The 19,098-nt window shown below is 46.0% G+C and overlaps 1 protein-coding gene across 1 annotated transcript in view; it reads right to left on the reverse strand.

Moving 5' to 3' along the window:
* Positions 1 to 300: 300 nt before the first annotated feature.
* The window catches only part of BMP7 (bone morphogenetic protein 7), a 41,565-nt gene continuing 22,767 nt past the window's right edge, over positions 301 to 19,098 (reverse strand). Inside the window, exons 2-7 of the mRNA XM_033075159.1 lie at positions 17,986 to 18,178; positions 7,495 to 7,643; positions 5,438 to 5,635; positions 4,202 to 4,278; positions 3,511 to 3,621; positions 301 to 3,055 (exon numbers count right to left, since the gene is read on the reverse strand). Coding sequence (XP_032931050.1) covers positions 2,906 to 3,055; positions 3,511 to 3,621; positions 4,202 to 4,278; positions 5,438 to 5,635; positions 7,495 to 7,643; positions 17,986 to 18,178 — 878 coding nt within the window. The 3' untranslated portion in view covers positions 301 to 2,905. The remainder of the gene's footprint in view (positions 3,056 to 3,510; positions 3,622 to 4,201; positions 4,279 to 5,437; positions 5,636 to 7,494; positions 7,644 to 17,985; positions 18,179 to 19,098) is intronic.

Here is a 19,098-nt window from a genome sequence, read left to right on the forward strand (position 1 = left end):
ATGTTAGCAGTAAACAGAACTAATTTACCCCCTGCTTCTTTGAAACAGCTGCTGACAGCTGCACTATAATTCAATCATGGATTTTGCAGCACAGACTGCAAAACACATCCATATTTTTGCTATTCTTCCCTCCCTGTTGTATTTGGACCGAAGGAGCTGCAGCAAATAATGACATGTGACAGTTTTGACCGTACATAGAGACTGAGCTGCATGAAAACAGAGGCTCAAGATGAAACCTTGTCCAGCCAAAAAGGTTCTTTGAACAAAAGGAGAATAACCACACAGATACACAGTGTCGTTGGGATATCTTTTGTAAAGTTGCAATGATTTATTTTACTAGTTTGTACAAAAAGGCTTCTGACAACTGCTCTATGAAAAGAACCAGAAATGTGTATGCATTTTTGCCAACTGTTAATAAATATCTTCTTAAATAAGGAAACAAATGTGTTTAGGAACCCAGAATCATTTTTCCTGCATGTGATTGAAAAGGAATTCAGAGATGGAAATAAATAATTCTTCTTCCGCTTGTGACAACTATTTACATAAAAATGTACAAACAGTGAAGCTGATGTTGAGCCTAGCAACAGAAATCCTGCTATTATGCTTAAAAACAACAACAAAAAAACCCAAAACAGAAACAATCCCCACATAATATTTAATATATGAATCCTATACAGCAAGATACCGTGGTCCAAGTTAAAAATGCAATACACCACCGCAGTAACCACCAACACTGAGACACCCGCAAGAGAAAACTAATCCTTGACTACTAAATAGTGGAAGTTCAGGCATGATTAGCTTTTTAAATTCTGGGCAGCACCTTCACTTCCCTTAGGAGGTTACAGAAGCACTGGTGTATATATGTTATAATCTCACAGGATGCTTTCCCTGTGTGATTTCAGTTCCTCGCTCTGCCCAGGGCTGCAGCCAGGGCAGGTCTGGCTGTTTGTGGTGGATGGTGCTGCCTGCAGGCTCCAGGAGAGCTGGACTTTTTGTTTTCAGCTGCTGTCCTGCCATGTGGCTGGCTGTGTTTGCCCAAAGCCTCCCCGTGGGGTTTGCTGCCTGGGGAGTGTACCTGCTGCAGCCCTGCAGATGTTGGAGAGCCTGGGGGGTGCCAGGCACATCTGGACACAGCAGCTGCTCACCAGGGCCCCCATCCAAAACCTACCACTGGATGGAATTCCCCTTTCCCATCAGCCTAGTCCTGCTACTGAGAAAACTGCTGGGAAAACACCAGTTGACTTAAATGAGATGAGAATTAGGCCCTCAGAAACAAGTTTCCAATTTATTTCATAGGCAGTCGGGTTTTCTTTCCTTCCTTTGCTTATTCTTTTTAAAGTGGGGCATCTGGTCTGGATTTGATCTGTGACTTAAAGGGAGAAGAGCAGTGAGTGAAGTCCAGAATTTCATTTATCTTCTTTCTCTAACTCTCCTCTAAGGCAAGCCATGGAGCCAAGTCCCCACTGCAGCTGCATGGCCCCATCTGCTCACTGAGCAGAGACCCATCTCCAGGGATTTATGATGTCCTGGACCCAACTGCTGGAGGTTCAGCTTTTTGAAGTTTGGAGATTTAGAGCTGGGTGTGCTGGACAGGGTGTTTTATTGGGCATTATTTTCTTTTTATCTCCCTGGTGAAATTTATGCCAGTCCTACTTTGGTGCGTGCCAAAGTGGGGAATTGGTTTGTGATTGGTTTCTGCAACTCTGTATTCTTCTTTGCAACAGCTTTAATTAAGCCTTAATTACTCGAGTGTGATGTTTGTGTAACCTGTGACTTTAAAAGAAGTTAAAAATAAAAGCCTTGAGGGGACATTTTCTTGCTTCTGGTTCCAGCTTCTTGGTGGCCCTTGAAGGGGATTGTTCTGGGATTTTTTGAGGTGAAGCCAAGAGAGCAGGGGGTTTATCAGAAGCACTGGTCCCAGGAAGGGTTTCCCAGCTTGTTCCCAATCTGGGGCTGGGTGTACATCCCAGCTCACAGCACCTTCTGCACTTGAGTCTCCATGTCCTTGAAAAAGTGCTGGAATTTGTTCCCTCACTCAGGGAAATCCAGGATTTCAGGATCTTTACTTACAGCTCTGTAACTGCTTAGGACACCCCAGCTAAATGTCAGGTTCAATCCCTGTTTCTCAGCATTTTGCTGCTTTCCTCTTTCAAATTCATAGCAAATCTAAATACTTTCTGGTTACAAGAGGAAATTTCCTTCCTTGTTGATAGAAAAAAGTACACCCCAAAATTCTCACTCTTTGAAGCACTTTTCTTGTGTTCTTCTGCTTGCCAATTGATTTTTTTTCTTAGCCTAATCTGTCCTTTGAATTTGTGTCAATCCACATCCAGCTTTTGCTACTGTAGTTTAAAACTGGAAGTTGCATTTAACTCATCCTTGGTTTTGCTTATGAAATTGAAGCAGAGGGATGGAAGCAATAATTCTCTAACAAAATACCTGTTCACTCCAGGTATATTTTGTTCACTTATTTTATTGCAAACCGTGTTACAGGAACTACACACACTTAATTAGTCACAGCACAGTCTCACCTTGGATAGATTATTACTGTTTTGCTCACAATCAACACTGGTGAGTTTGCAATCTCCAGAAAGACTCATTTGCAAAAATATGTACTGTAGGAGCCAATTTTGTAAGCAGATTTGGTTTTAAACGGTTTCTCTGGCTTGTTTCAGTTTACAAGCTCATTGTCTGTAATAAACTAAAACAAAATGTGTTCAAATGCCTCCTCAGATCCAGAAACTGTTCCATTGTCTGAACTTTCAGAGGCCTGGTCCTAAAATGGTTTGGGACTTTTTTAAACCCATGGCTGGAGCACCAACCTTTCCCCCTCCCCCACACAGCCACACAAACCCACTCTTTACAAATAACTTCTTTTTCTTCCTTCTTTCTCTTTCCTACAAACCTAGTGGCAGCCACATGCTCGTACCACCATGTTCCTGTATTTTTTTAAGATGACATTGGAGCTGTCATCAAAATAGAGCACTGAGATGGCATTGAGTTGTGTAGGAGCACAGCAGGGCTTCGGCACAGTCTCTGGGTTTATAAAGTGAACCTGGGGAATGAAAATACAGGAGCGTTAAGATTTACTGTTCCCCTCTCCTCCCACATATTCTTCCTTCCTGAGCAACCTTCTGCCTGTCCCATAGCCTCACTCAGAGTAGCTGAGCTGTGTAACTTTGGGATTCACTGATCCTTCCTCAGCCTGACCACAAATCCACTTCTGGTGGCAGCACAGAGTGGATCTTAGTTTTCCCAAGGGATGCTGACAGTCTTGCTCCTCCCTTCCCATGCAGTGGGACTAAACCCCCATTACAAAGTCTATCAAACCCTTCCAAACCAGAGACAGGCTCATTTCTGGCCAGGTACTCAGCCAGACACGTGGAGCCAGGTGCTGCAGGCACCTCGAGAGCTACAGCAGATCTTCCTTCCCCCGTGAGTTTTGTGTATAAATTTATTTCTGAGCCCCTGTCAGATGTGAGCCTGTGTCAGGAGATGGGGTGCACCTACCAGTGTCTGTACAATGGCATGGTTTGTAGCATTCATGTAGGAATTCAGGGGGAAAGCACATTCTCCTTCACAGTAATAGGCAGCGTAGCCCTCCGGAGCGATGATCCAGTCCTTGGTTGAATTGAAGCCATCAGATTGTGGAGACAGAAATGCAGTGAAACAAAAAAGCCAGCCAGCACATAAATCTAAACATTCATACATCCATGCACACTTACAGTGACCTGCAAAATAAAAATCTGGCCCCCTGGCCTTTCTAAAGCTCTCTTACATGTCTCCAAAGTGCCTGCTCTTCCTGGAGGGACACATCCCACACTGCACATCTGCCCACAGAGTGAACATCTGGGTTCAGTTGTTTATCCTTTCAGCAGTGTCCTCCTGGCTGTCCACAAGGATCACTTCACCCAGCAACACAACGCAGACACAAGCTTTCAGAAAGGAAAATGCCTTTAACCAGGTTTAAAGACTGGGCAGATGAAAATGGGAGAGCTTTCAGCACTGCCAGAGGACTCTGCAGGTCCTCAGAATGACCTGAGTGTGTTGAGCTTCCAGCCAGCCTCACACTGAATATTTCCATACCCAGCTTTATAGAAGAATGCTAAAGGCAGCATAATCTTTTTCCCTAGGATTTAAAATAAAAAATCTCACTGCTGCACTTGATGAATGATCCCAGCCTGTCACCCCCAGCCCTTACCTGCCACCCCAGGTCCCTGAAGCTGACGTAGAGCTCGTGTTTCTTGCAGGCCTGTCGCTGGTCACTGCTGCTGTTCTCTGTTGGGGACAATGGTGGCCGTGAGTCTGAGCTGCCCCAGCAGGGAGAGAGGCATTGCTGCTCACCTGGTGCACTTAGAGCTTTTGTTTTCAGCTGTTTTAGTCACATTATAATGGCTGGGTTCAACATAGATGAAATGCACTCCTGGATATTTTGTGCAAAGCCATAAGAGGCCTGGGAAAGTAGGTTTTTATCTTTATTTTTCTTTCCCCTGGACTTCATCTGACCTCCTAATAGCAACACACAGATCACTCTGATTATTGCCTAAAAGGAGAATCAGTGCAGTTTTAAAGTTTTGTCCACCCTGGACATGTAGCCTGAGCTGAAGACTCAAGAAGAAAGAACGGTTCAGGAAGAATTTCTTCACTGAAAGGGTGGTCAGGCATTGGAAGGAGCTGCCAGGAAGGCAGAGGGGTCCCCAAGGGTGCTCAAGGGATTGCTGACAAGGTGGGAATTGGTCAAAGTTTGGACTTGATGATCCTGGAGGTCTTTTCCAACCTTAATGATTCTATAAAAATATGATTGGAAGCTCAGTTCTCTTTTTCCTTCTCCTCCTCACAACCTCCTTCCACTCAGAGAGGCACTCCCACTGGCAGCTGGAATTTGCTGAGCCCTGAGCTGTGGCTCCTGCTGGGACCAGCACCAAGGGCCCATTACTCTCAGGTATCACATAATTAAGCCACATTTCTATTTCAAATACCTGATGGAGTTTTCTTCCAAATTAGGAAGCACAGCTATCCCCAGAATAGCCATGGTTATCCTGAGAATTAATGGGTTTTCCTCTTCTATGCAAGAATTTTGGGACTACTGTGCTTTTTAGGGGCTAAACTTAAAATCACAAGCCCTGAAAATGAACAGCATTCGGATTCAGATCCACTGATCACTTCCTCATTGCTTTAATGTAATTATCTTCCATTTCAAAATGAGAGTTCATTTCATATGGGAGAAAATGAGTTTTTCTGCTTAGCTTCTTGGGGTATTTTTAAAATTTGGCTTAAGAAATAGCACAATTTAATATTGCCTCAAAGAACCATTCATTTTTGGAATAATCCCCCCACCGCTTCAAACCAGCGACGGACGAGAGGAACAAAACAAACAGAAAAGTTGAGAAAAACCATCCCAAAGCCCAGGAAAGCATCCCCAGCCCCCTGTGTGCACCTGCAATGTTGGACACCCGGAATGCCTCCTGGTTCTTGGGGCTTTTGGAGCGGTTCTGGCTCCTCTGCTTGCCCCCCGTGGAGCGGATGCTGCGCAGGTGAACCTCGGTGGCTTTGAAGAAGGCCACGGTGAAGGGCTGCTTGTTCTGGGGGCCGTGCCTCCCAATCAGCCCTGCCAGCTTGGGGTTGATGCTCTGCCCTGCAAACACCACACACAGCCATCAGAGAGCCTGCAGCAGCTTTGCCAGGGTGACACAGGGCAGAGCTGCTGCTTGTTAGGGAGGGTGAAACAGGAAAACTTTATAAATATGATTGCCTGGCAAAAGATTTTGAGAATATGGAAACTACAAGCAAGATTAAAATGAAAATCATCATTGAGATATCAAACCTTAGTTACTAAATAACTGGAAAACAATAGAATGGCCAGCTGAAAGTAATCCCCCCATGACTGAACAATTCCCTCTGCTTGCAGACAGGTCCAAGGGTCAGAGAAGACCCTGCTGGCTTAGCAGAAGGGGTCCAAAGAGAAGTTTAAAGTGTAACACAGTCTGGTAATGCAATAATTCTTACAGGCTGTATGTAAATGCTGTAGGATTTGTATCTTGTATTAGATTGGTTAGTGAAAATTACAATATTCAACACAGAAGAAAATTTATTGTATTTTAACAGGAACTTTGCTCTCTGAGCTCTTTCTCTCACCCCTCGCTCTAGCACTCCTCACTCTCTCACTGCCCTGCTCTGAGCTGTGGCTGCAGCTCCAGGCAGGGCCCTCTCACCCACACCTTTTGTAATAAACACAAGTTCCAAAACCTGGCTTTAGAGATCTCTCTGCCTGTCCTGACCATCCTGCTCACCATCACTCCTGCAGCTGCTGGTCAGGGTCACCCCCTCCAAAGACCTGGACTTCATGGGCAAAGCTGCTTCTGACAGCAGCACAGCTAACCTCAGTTTATATCTGTGTGTAAAAGTTATATTAAATAGTCCTACTTATAATTATTTTACCCCAAATCCGCTTAGCATTGACTTTTCCTGCATTCTTTAGAGGGGTTTCCTCAAGTTCACCAACCTATAATTTGAAGTGATGCTATAAAAGTAACCATAAAACTCAGCCCATAGGAACACTAAATTCCCACTGGAAGGTTATTAGCTTAAAATAAAAATGCCTTCTATGAAATGCTGACAGAGTTCCAGATATACCTTAGCTGAGAGAAACAAATATTTAGAGACATTTTGCTTATTGCTGCATCCTGCCACTACCATACCTGGTTACTTCATAGAAAACTTTGACTATCACCTCCATTTTGGGCTTTAAAATAATTTCATTTTTGGTAAAAGATAATTAGTTTCTCTGTAAATAAATCAATTATTTGTAAAAAAGGCAAGGAGTGGGAAATTTAATATTTCTCCCTGTTGCTGTCAAGGGATGTCTGGGTGCTGCTGTGAAATGCAGAGGTGATATCCAGGATTATTCTGTCCCAAGCTGCTGAGTGCTGCTGCTAAATCCAAGTTATGTTAATGGCTTTGTGATCCTTTTGCTAAGGGTCTTGTCAGCCACAAATCAAATCTGCTAAAGGACAGCTGACACTTTCCTGGAGAAGCCCTGCAAGGCAGCCTGGCCAGGAGAGTGGGAAAAGGGCTCTCAGTTCACTTATTTTGGATGATTTTTTTTTTTTTTTTGTAACAGCAGCTACAAAGAAAGACTGGGGGTTGATTTATCTTGATTTTTACTTCACTCAAAGCCTTGAGGATTGCCCAAGCATAAAGCATTGCATCAACATCCTGCTGTGTTTACAGCATATGATTGCTGAATGCTTAGTGCTTGCCCTGGCTGGGAATCGTGTACCTGAGACAGAGTCCCTGATTCCTGCTCAGTGTGACACCATCAACCCCTTCCACAGACATTGCCTGATTCCTGCTCAGTGTGACATTCCCTGATTTCTGTTCAGTGTGACACCATCAACCCCTTCCACAGACATTCCCTGATTCCTGCTCAGTGTGACATTCCCTGATTCCTGCTCAGTGTGACATTCCCTGATTTCTGTTCAGTGTGACACTCACCATCAACCCCTTCCACTGAGAGCTGCAGGCCAAGGTTGTGCTGGGGATTCACCACCCAGTGGTTACTGGTGGCAGTGATGTCAAACACCAGCCACCCTTCCTCTGCAGCCCAGATCGTCCTGGAGTCCAGCAGGAACAAATCTGAATCCCTGGAACAAAGGAGCAGAATTGCCAGTCAGCCAGGATTCCCACTGCAGTCCCTTCCCCTTCCCCTTCCCCTTCCCCTTCCCCTTCCCCTTCCCCTTCCCCTTCCCCTTCCCCTTCCCTTCTCTTTTTTGGGATTATTTCTCTTTTTTGGGGTTATTTCTCTGTTACAGTTAACCTTGACCTCCTGATGCAACTCCCAAAAAGTGCTTGCCAGGCACAGATTTGCAGAATTGCTGTTTGCATATGCAAACCTGGTAATTGGGCAGACAATGCTGCTCATTAGCCTTTCCACACATAATTTCCTGACTTTTATGCTTAACTGTAGTGTTGGTGCAAGCCAGCTGGAACACTGGTGTGCATACATTAACATATGTAATAGGGATTTTTTTAATTTGCTCATCTGAGGTTACAGATTGAGGCAATAACCCTCACAGGTCTCACTACTGTGGGTCACAAACTTTTTTCAATTCAATTGTTTGGGATTTTATTTTTAAAGGGCACTGCTGGGTTATTCTAGCTGAAGAAATGATAATAGAACATTTAAAGGATCCTAAATAGAGAAATTCTGTTATTTTGAAAAAAGGCGACATTATTTCAGATTTACAAGATGTTTCCTGGAAAATTTCTGAAAATTTAAAATTTGAGAAAACATAGGTTCTGTAAAGGAAGGAGTCTTATCAGAAAAGGAGATAAAACTCAGATGTAAAAAATGGATTCTGTTGCAGTTCTTTTATAAAAAAATACTTTAAAAGAAGAACAAAGACACATGGTGGAAATGTCTAGACAAGTCCTGTAAAAGCTGCTTTTGTACCTACAGTGAACAAACATGATAACTTGTTCAAGTGTAATTATATCCTTTTGAATGAAGAACTATCCTTGAAAAACCCTTTAATCACATCCTCAAAGCTTTAAAAGGCCTTATAAATTTGGTCACTATGGATTTGTCAGTGCAAATATATCTATTTAGCTTAGCTTGCACAGTGCCTCTTGTTTGCAGGAAACATCAAGTGATCAGAAATGAATCTGAGCTGTTGGCATAAGGGCTTTTGACTCACAGCTTTTAGTGATTCCTTTCCCTTTGACATACCAAGAAATTAGAAACTTTTGTCCCACACAGAACAGGAATGGAGGGGTTTTTGCATTTTTTTACTTTATTTATTTAGCTTTCCTTTCAACCTTAGTGGGTTAGAGTGTGTAAGAGGTGATGCTTTCTTCTGTGAGCTGAGACCCACCTCTGGCTGTGCTGGCTTACATAAAATTAAATTTCTGAAACGAGTTCCTGCCCAGCATGTGAGCACACAGCCCAGGGTGTGCAAGCAGAGCACTAAAATGTGTTTTCTAAAATGTGTGTTCTGTGTTTCCCCCCTGAAGCAGGACAGGTTTGGATACCCCATGGGCAAATACTCAGCTGGTGCTGCTGAGGGTGCAATCAGTGCTTGCTCTTAATCAAAGTTTGGTTTGTGGAGAAGCCCTAAATCAGAAATGCTGCAGCACTCCTTGCTAAGGCAGAGGATCCTCTGGCAATATTGCAGTGGGGTTTGGCTCAGGAAGGGCTGAGGTGCAGCAAGGCAGAGCCTCCATGCAGGTGTTGGGAGCTCAGCTTTGCTGAGTGCTCCCAGGGAAACTGGAGCCAAACAGGATGGGCAACCCCTCTCACATGAGTTACAGCAAGATCCCTGAACTCTCCCCAATTTCCTGGGGTTTCATCCCCACCCAGGAGCAGTTCCCACAGCTCAGGACACCTCCCACCCTTCCCTGTTTACAACACACTGACCCAAACACATCCCAGAGGAGCCAGGGACGAGGGAGTTGCATGGATTGGCCCTTTCCAGGGGCTGAGGCCAAGTTTCCAGGAGTAAAGAGTTGTCATATTCACACAGTACATTATTCAAGCATGGCCCCAGACTGGAACTCATGATTCACACAAGGTTTAGTTAACAGGGACTTGGCTTGCTTGGTTTTCTCCCCTTCTACTCTGCAGGTTGATGATAGTAGCAACCATAATAATTTTTTTGTTTTTAGCTCCTGCTCATCTGCAGTGCAAGAGTATTACTCAGAAAAAAAAAAAAAAAAGCAGTTTTAAGCTTCCCATGCTGACATGATGCAATCAGGGTAAGCAGACAACATGAGGCATCAAGTACCAGGGTGAGTCAGTCTGGGAAATTGTATAATGCGTTTGTTTTCCTGTAGTTACAGCAATGTGCAAACAATAGGCCTGGAGGGGAAGCCCGAAGTGAGAGAGATCAAAGGGACCCACTGAAGGGAAATGTCCTTCCCACACACACTTGGAACATTTGGACCCCAAAAAAGCCCTGTATCAGATGCACTTTGGAGGAGTTCAAGCACTCCTGGATTATTCTCTCTGCCCTGGCCCACCAGCAGTGGCCAGGGCTGGGATGTAAAACCTCACTGGTGTTGCAAGCAGAAGCTCCTGAGATTGTGGCTCCTGTTCTGATGAAAAAAACCCTCTCCTTTTCAAAAAAAACAACCTCTTCTAAGTGGAATATCCTGCTCTCCAAAGACAGGCAAGCAGCATTAAATCACCAGCTAATAGGCAGCCAGCCCTTGAGATAGCCTTTTTGGACAAGACACAGTAAACACAGCAAAGAAATGTTGTTCTGCTAAGACTTAAACAACATTTATTCTGAGGGCTCCCATCTAATGACTTCTCACAGAAGCTAGTGCTGGTTAAATCTAACTAATGTGGCTGCTTTGGGTTTTAGCTGTCAGATACTGATCTGAGCCCAAAGAGAAAAGGTTTCTAGTGCACATCTCACTCCTGCACCTCACCTTCCACCTGTGAGCATGTTCCTGGAGCCCTGTGAATGATGGCTCTGCAGCAAGGAGGCAAAAACCCCTTTGGTTCCTTGGCCCTGCATTCAATTCCTTTCAGTGCATGCAAGAAACTGTACTGTGCCTTTTTCCAGAGCAAGAGATAGGAAAGGCACATGGTCCTCCTTTTACAAAAAAATTAAGCTGGGACATGGAAACGTTAATGTCTAGATTAGAGTTACATAAATTACAAAGTCTGGATCCAGACCACAAGTATGTTCTGTTGAGACCACATCAAAATGGCTCAGCGTTCAAAGAACTGACATCAGTGGGAGTGTCAGAGCTTTTAGCAATGATAAAATTTGGGGCTTTCTGCTCAGTTTTCTCAAGCATCAGGCTCTCAGTGGAGCCTGAGATGAAGACAGGAGGTTGGCATTTGCCTGCTGATGTCTTTGAGAGTCACCTCCCGTTAGAAAGCACTCCCAAAAACTTGTCCACAGGTCACAGAAGTGCTGTGTGGTCTATGAGACTTCCTTAGTGAACTTGTTTTCTGGGCTCAGGGTGAGTAACAAGCACTGCAGTGGAGGGTGGCTGGGCAGGATGCATGTGAGATCGTGTCTGGGAAGCAGCTGGAGCTTTGGAGGTGGAAGGGCTGACCTGCCAAAGGGCAGATGGTGGTAAGGAAAGGGATCACAAATATTTAGTGAAAGAGAAAAGGGCTGGAAGAAGTGAGGATTGCAGGGATGAGCACAGAAATTAGAGAACACGAGTACAGAAAAGGCAGGGAAGGGAGGGTGTGGGATAAAGGAAATTGTTGCAACATGGCAATTCTAAAATAAGAGAAAGGATTAACAACCATGAAGCCTGGTGAAAACAGTATGTATGGATTCTTTGCTTTTTGCTGGGGTACTTTTTCAGTCCCTGGCATGCAGTTTGGTTTGAAGCCATAAAGACTAGAAATATATACAAAAATGAGAAGTGCTGCATCTGCCCCAATCACCTGCCTGGTGAGTTGGGGCGTGAGGAGAACATGGATGAAAACATGAGAGACAGAAATTCTGCATTAGCAAGGGAACAGGAGATAAAACTCTGCACTTCTAGACTATAATGCTGTAAGGTCTACATTATTTTAGGACAGCCCTCTTGCCAAACAGTCCCTGCTTTTATGTCTGTTTTCTTCACTCACTGTCCCATCCCTCTCGTCAGCCCTGTTATTTCAAGCTGCTGGTTGACAAGTGGTAGTAAACACTAATGAGCACTTCCAAGTGGGATAAAAATAAAAGGGAAAAGGCAGCAGCAGTGAAGGTGACTCTTGGCAATTTCCATTACACTGTAAGACAAGGTGATTTCCATTACACAGTAAGACAAGGTGCTGGGAGCAGCCCCAGAGCCCTGGCTCTGTCCTGACAGCAGCAGGGACAGGTAAAACCTCAGCCCAAAGAGCACACCTGGCAGCTGGGCTGTCCTGATCCCTCCCTGCTGCCTGCAGCAATCACAAACCTCTCAGTTTTAAACACTAACCACACAGTGGCACCTTGCAACAGCCTTTGAATGGCTTCACAAATGTGGGTAAGCCCTTCTGCTTCTGTTTTAAAGTAGGAAACACTTGAGGCATGGATATGTTGAATTCTTATTGATTCAGCATGTGAACCACGGCGTCCAAGCCAGGAGCACAATCCTCTCCTCTTGACTCATATTCTAACCCTAGAGGGGCTGTTTGGGTCACAGGCACTGCAAGTTTTCCAGCAGGCAGCCCAAGGACAGAGCTGGCATGGGGGGAAGGGGATTTTTCACCTCCAGGTTTGAGCAGGTGGAGGGAGGAGAAGGCAGAAAGGGCATCCTGGGAGGGTGAGAGGAGATGTGGGGTTAGGAGACATCTGTTTGGATTAAAAACCTGCCGTATCCAGATTCCAGTTTGCTTGGTGTCATTGCTTAAAGTCAGCTGCAGCTGTCCAAAGACAAGCTTAGGAAAATATTTTTCAGACTTTCCTACTTTGAGAGGGCCCCAGGATCTCCCTGGGCCTCTCCCTGGCACGTTTGCAACACCCTCTGTACACAGACCTGGTGCAGCCCTCCTCCTACACCTTCCCTTCCCTGTGCCTGGGATCCCCTGCTTATGCTTCCCTCTCCCTCCCCACTGATAAAAACTCTCCCCACTGATAAATGAGCTCACTCTCCCCACTGATAAAAACTCTGCCCACTGAAAAAACCTCTCCCCATGCCCAGGGGCTCTGCCAGGTGAAGGGATGTCCGCAGCAGGAATTCAGTTTGCTGGAGGTGTTTTCCAAGGATCAGCCTGAAAATTTGCTGTACTGGTAGTGAAACATCTGTGTAAATTCGGTTGAATCTAGGGAAAAATTAAATTCACTTTAAAATTGAAGCAGATTCTTAATTCTGCTTTGTGTGCTTTTAGTGGCTGGGCTGCCTTTCCCAAAGTGTTGGAGAAGGGAGAGATCTAGATCTCAAATGCTGATTAAAAGTGGCAATGGGAGTTTGTTAGAGATGCAATATGTTTCCTAAATATGAAGCCTCTTGTAAAAACAGTGCTGAGAGAAATGAGGCTGTACACATATCTCAGACACTTTCTATACAGCTGTTTCTGCTCAGCATTGAAGGGCTGTTCATTAGTGCATCACTTACCCAGCAAGGACCCACTGGGGTATGCAAAATGCCTCCTGCAGCTCCTCAAGTGCCTGTGAAGAGCTGTGCCTTGCTAAGTTCAAGATTTGTCAGAGGTTTTGCAGGCTGCACTGGCTTTTAGGAGAAAACCAGATACAGCTCTATTATTGGAGAGCTGCAGGATCTCTGTGTTCAACTTCCCTTGCTGCTTGCTGAGAGATAAATGTGGTTATCAACTGAGATAAGTCACCAAAAATTTATAATCAAAGTTATTGTCAGTGTTTGTAGATGCTGTCATGGTGCTGGGGCACACCATTAAATCAAACTGTGCTGTGCCATCCTCAGAAGGATCACACTGGTATTTAAAAAAGCTCCAGAAAGGAGGCACATCTGCTTTATGGGCTGGGTGGGCCTTTCTTTGGTACTAGAATTACATGTTTCAACCCACAGCATGGAACCAGACTCCAGTGAAGGGCAGAAAGGGGTCTGGAGAGGGGCTCAGGTTTGATCTGCTGCAGCAGTGGTGTAGTTTGAAGCTCAGGCTAAAGCGTTCCAGCTGCAAGTCAAAGCCAGGAATGCATCCTGCAAGATCTGATTTTTCTGTAGGGCTGGTAACATGAGCATTCAAATCACTGCCTTTGAAGCCCTGAAATCCATAATGGCCACAAAGTGAACATGTAACAACTACATTTCAATTTCCAAAGGCTGGTCAAGTACCTGGTTTTATTCCCTCCAGTAACAAAACTCCCATGGACTTCAAAGGGATTGGGATTCACTCTGCAGTGCAAGTGCTGGGTGCAAGGAAATAGGAGATGTAACTCTGGGATGAGGTATTTCAGCTTCAAAAGGTGCAGACAGAAAAGCAGGATCGAGCTCTGAGCTTTAGGGCAGCTCTAAAGTCTGAATTCTCCTTCAGCTCCAGGTTAATAAACAGGGGGATGCTCTGAGCACTGGGATCTGCTTTGCTCTCCCTCCTTTTCCAGGAGGGAGGAGACTTGAGCAGCCCCTGGCTCCCCAAAGGCCACCTGCAGCTCCCAGTGACAAGGGCTTGTCACCACAAACACACACTGCACCAAACACCCTTCTCAAGGCAGTCCCTGGCTTTGTAAAACCCTGTCCCAGGCTTTGGGTGAGCGAGCCACAGAGTCCAAACACAGGTTGGACATGAGTCACTGGACTTTGAGCTATGCACTTGGAAGCTTTGAGACATGTTATAGCAGTTAAAACATGGTCAGTATTTGTGATATTTGGGACATTTTTGTTCATGAATGTACTTGTTTGCCTAAAGTGAGTAAGTGATGCTGTGTGCCTGAAGAATGCTGTGCATGCCTTTTCCTCAAGGAGATGTTGCCAGTCTGAAGGGCTTGCCTTGCAATGATTTGGAAAAGTTAGAAAGAATATTTGATCATTTAGCCTAATTTCCTACAAACACCTGTAATAATACCTCCAGCCTGACAGATATAATTTCTAGTAGTTCAAAATTCTCCTCTGCTGCAAAGGGCAGGGCTGGGCTCTGATTTTCACTGCCAGGGTTGTTAGGTTGGGTGGGTGGATGGGGCAGAGTTTCTGCCCTGCAAACATTGGTGCTGTTGAGGATTTCAGGAATGGTGTGCTGGGGGTGCAGCTGCTGCTCTGGAAGCACTAAGCCTGTATTCCTCACTGACAATGAAGATGTTGCTGGTTAGACACCTCCAACCTGTCTGAACTCGTGCAGTCATTAAGTGCTGAACTGCTCATACCTCTGCTCCAAGTGAACTGAGGGCACCATCACTCCCTCCCCTGTGGTTTAACTGAAAATCCTGCCTTCAGCACATCTCACAGAGCAAAATCCCTGCAGCCACCCTCAGCTTGAGCTCTGCAGCTCTCTCTGTGCTGCTCTGTGCTGAGGGTGAGATGATGCTGAGCTGTCCCTGGAGCCTTGGGCACTATACAGGAGCAGCCCCAGCCTGGAGAACCCCTCATGGTCCAGGTCTCCAAAGGCAATCCCAACCTTTTGTGCTTCTGTGTCAGCAGAAGAGCCCTGGAGAAGGAAACCCAAAGGCAGCAGAGGTTCCCCAGCTGCGTGGGGGGGTTTGGCTTTGTTTTGCCCTCGTTGCTAACAACGTCAGATGGGGCTGACTTTCCAGGCTCAGGATGAGACAAACAGCCAAGGAAGCATCAAAGTCAATGGGTGTTTTTTGATCAACACTGCACAGAGTTTGTTTTCTTTCTCCACTTGCCCAATGACACACTGACTTGGATGGCTGGGCCGTGACAGAGCCGGGTGGAAAATGTCAGTGGAAAAATGCAGAAAAAGAGCAAATATTTTTACAAATGTTAGTGACAATATTTTTACCTTTGGTCAACCCAAACCAACAGGAATATTTTTTCAGGACAAACTGTTCAAAACTCACCGTAGCCTGTGCCAAAATGTATGCAAAGGGGGAATGTGCATGAACATTCATTTTTAATGAGTGTTCCTGTGGTGAATATGATACAGTAAAATTGCATCTAATCTTGTGGCTGGAACATCTGTATAATTAGCAAGATCCCTCACCTCTTCCAGACAGTTTGATGTATAGGCCTGCCCTTTGCATACATTTTTTTTCCTTTAGGAATAGGAATTAGTGGAGGAGTTTGCAGAAGCATTTGCTGCTGCACACAGAGCTATCCCCAGCAGCACCTTCCCATCCCCTCTAAACAAAGCTGTAACAAACTTCTGAATGCACCACTGCAAAACTGAGATATCAGCTCTCATTCTGACTCTGTGAGATTCCTAGTGGGCACCTCACTCATCAGATCTGAGGGAAAACTTCCCTGGCACCTGATGGGGAAGGGCATTTACTGCAGAGCTCCTGGCAGTTCCCCAGTGCCCTGGCACACAGCTTGGTGCCTCCCCCTCTGCCAACACTTCTACAGTTTCTGCTCTTCCCAAGAGCAGAGAGTCATCCCTGCAAGCTTGTACCCAAATAATCTACTGGAGAAATACAGCAAAGGGAGGCTGCTGCCTCTGGAATGGCCTAAGAGGGAATAAACTGAAATGCTTAGGGTAAATAGGACATCTGATGGGTCCTGTGCACATTTCTGCTTCTCCTTTAAGGAAGACCTGGTTAAAATGCACAGTTTGAATTACCACTGTTTGATAGAAATAGATTAATTTTAGTACAGTCCCCAAACACTGCAAATAATTGCCAGAAATGCCAGGAGAACTGTGAGTTTTAAGCTATAAAATCAGAATTTTAGATGTGGAAGAAAACACACCAGTGATTAAATATTTTTACCATCCAGCAAAGCCGGTAGAAATTCTCACCATTAAAAAAAAGTTGACATATTTCAATTTTTTTTTCTGCATTTTTATTAGCTCTTATAAAACTATAAAGCCAGAGTCCTGATTATACTTTTTTTTCTTACCCTTTTGGACTTTTTGCTTTTTAAATCCCTAGAGTTTCTCTTTTCATAAACCTAAATTAGGACTGTAGTATTATTAGCCCATTTTTAGTAGTCCTGAAGAATAACTTCTGACTAGAATGTGACTGTAAATACTTTCCACGTAAATAAATGCAATCTCACTTTTGGTAGGATTTGTATGTGAAAGAAATATGTGCAAATGAAACTAAGTGCCTTTGATAAGTGGTTTGGGATTGCTGATTAATTGGAACTAAAACCAGATGAGAAAATTGAACATATGTTCTTATTCAAGTTCCCTGGAGGATTTGTCAGGGAGCTTGGCATACATTAATAATTGCTTGGAAGGGATTTAATAGCTCATCTTGTAGTTTTGCACATGCAGAACAATCAGTCAATATAAAAAGCATGGTGTCATCTGTCTTTGTTAATTAGGGAGCTCGAATGCCTTTGATAATAAGGGCTAGTAATTAAGCTACAATTCCAAAGGAAGCATTTGGGTTTGCCACATCAGGGTCCATCAGAGGCAGGAGGAAGGGGGGAGGACTTCCAGAAATATTGAAATATTCCTGGTTCATGATAGTTTGTGTGCACTAGCACATGGCCAGGCTACTGAGTGCTGCCAGAGGCAGAGCAGGAGTGCTGGGGATGCTCCCTGGGGCATGGGGAGGCTCTCAGGACACTGTCCCCATGTCCCAGCAGACAGGACACTGTCCCCATGTCACAGCACACAGGAGCTGTGTGCCTGCTGCTCCCAGGACACTTGTCCCCATGTCACAGCACACAGGAGCTGTGTGTTCCCAGGACACCTGTCCCCATGTCCCAGCACACAGGAGACCTGTCCCCATGTCCCAGCACACAGGACACCTGTCCCCATGTCCCAGCACACAGCTCCTGTGTTCCTGCTGCCCCCAGGACACTGTCCCCATGTCACAGCACACAGAACACTGTCCCCATGTCACAGCACACAGCTCCTGTGTGCCTGCTGCTCCCAGGACACTGTCCCCATGCCACAGCACACAGGACACCTGTCCCCATGTCACAGCACACAGGAGCTGTGTGCCTGCTGCTCCCAGGACACCTGTCCCCATGTCCCAGCACACAGCTCCTGTGTTCCTGCTGCCCCCAGGACACTGTCCCCATGTCACAGCACACAGGACACTGTCCCCATGTCACAGCACACAGCTCCTGTGTGCCTGCTGCTCCCAGGGCACCTGTCCCCATGTCACAGCACACAGGACACCTGTCCCCATGTCCCAGCACACAGGACACTGTCCCCATGTCCCAGCACACAGGACACCTGTCCCCCTGTCCCAGTACACAGGACACCTGTCCCCATGTCATAGCACACAGGACACCTGTCCCCATGTCCCAGCACACAGGAGCTGTGTGCTCTCAGGACACCTGTCCCCATGTCCCAGCACACAGGACACTGTCCCCATGTCCCAGCACACAGCACCACAGCAGCACTGGCTGGGACTCCCTGCACAGCCCCAGTGCCAAACCCAGCCATGGGACAACTGGGTGTAACTCCCTGGAGGAACAAACCACCTGTGGCCTTTCCCTCACCTTCCAGGGTGCTCCTGCAGGACCTGGTAGACGCTGATCTGGAAGGTCTCGTTGTCGAAGCGCTCGCGGATGTAATCCTTGTAAATCCTGAACTCGGCCGCCGTCACCGCCTCCCCCTCCGGGATCCGCGACAGATCAAACCTGAACTCTCGGTAGTGGCAGCGCTGATGGTGGAACTCTCTGTCATGCTCCACTGGAACAGAAAACAGCCCATTAGCCACCTGCTTTGTTCCCCTTCCCCTCGCCTTCAAACACGCTCGCGAGTTGCCACAACAGAAAAGGGCAGGAATATCTGATTGCAGCATCAGGGGCTGCCCAGATCATTAAAGCACATAGGAAATGCCTGCCTCTATCTGGGCTATTATAGCATATATGTGTTTATCAGGCTCCCTTTGGAACAGTTTTACAGTTGGCTGGTACAGGGGGCCATTGTGTTTTAATGGTTTTTGGCAGCTTTGTGCTCGACAAGTGACTCTGGACATTTGCCACCGATAAGGACCGAGCTGCTGTGGGAAGGAGCTGGGACAAACAGATGGGGCTTTTCAGGAGTGCTGCTCCTTGTCCTGGCTGAGCTTCTGACAATCACACACATACCCACACACTCCAGACACAAATGCCAGCCCTTGAGGCTTTTCATGCCAGTGACCCACGTTTGGTGCCAGCTGAACTCATCACAAGCTCGTGGCTCCTCTCCGTAGGGTCAAAACTTTCATTTAAAAAACCTTTAGTGATCAGGGCTGTGAAGCAACTGTTCAAAGTGAGGACTTCCTTCCACCTCCCAGCCCTGACTGTGAAATAACAAGTGCCAGAGCCTCCCAGGTCAGTCTGGTGACAGGTCTGGCTGTCCCCTGATGGACAGCTGGTGGTCCCTGTAACCCTGCTCGTGGGGACGGAAATGGGGGCTCAGTGTTGGCAGGAAACAAAGGCTTCAAGCCAGTCCTCCAGCAAGGGGGAGGAGAGGTGTCAGTGCCCCAGCCCAACACAGGAGGCAAGGCACCCTTCTGGGAACAAATTCCAAATTAAACAGACAAGTCAGACAAAGGGGAAGGAGGAAAAGGAGGTATGAGGGGATGAACTGACTCGCCCAAGGTCACAACACACGACATTTTAAGA

Source organism: Catharus ustulatus, chromosome 17 (assembly GCF_009819885.2).
Source record: "Catharus ustulatus isolate bCatUst1 chromosome 17, bCatUst1.pri.v2, whole genome shotgun sequence".
Taxonomy (NCBI): Eukaryota; Metazoa; Chordata; class Aves; order Passeriformes; family Turdidae; genus Catharus; species Catharus ustulatus.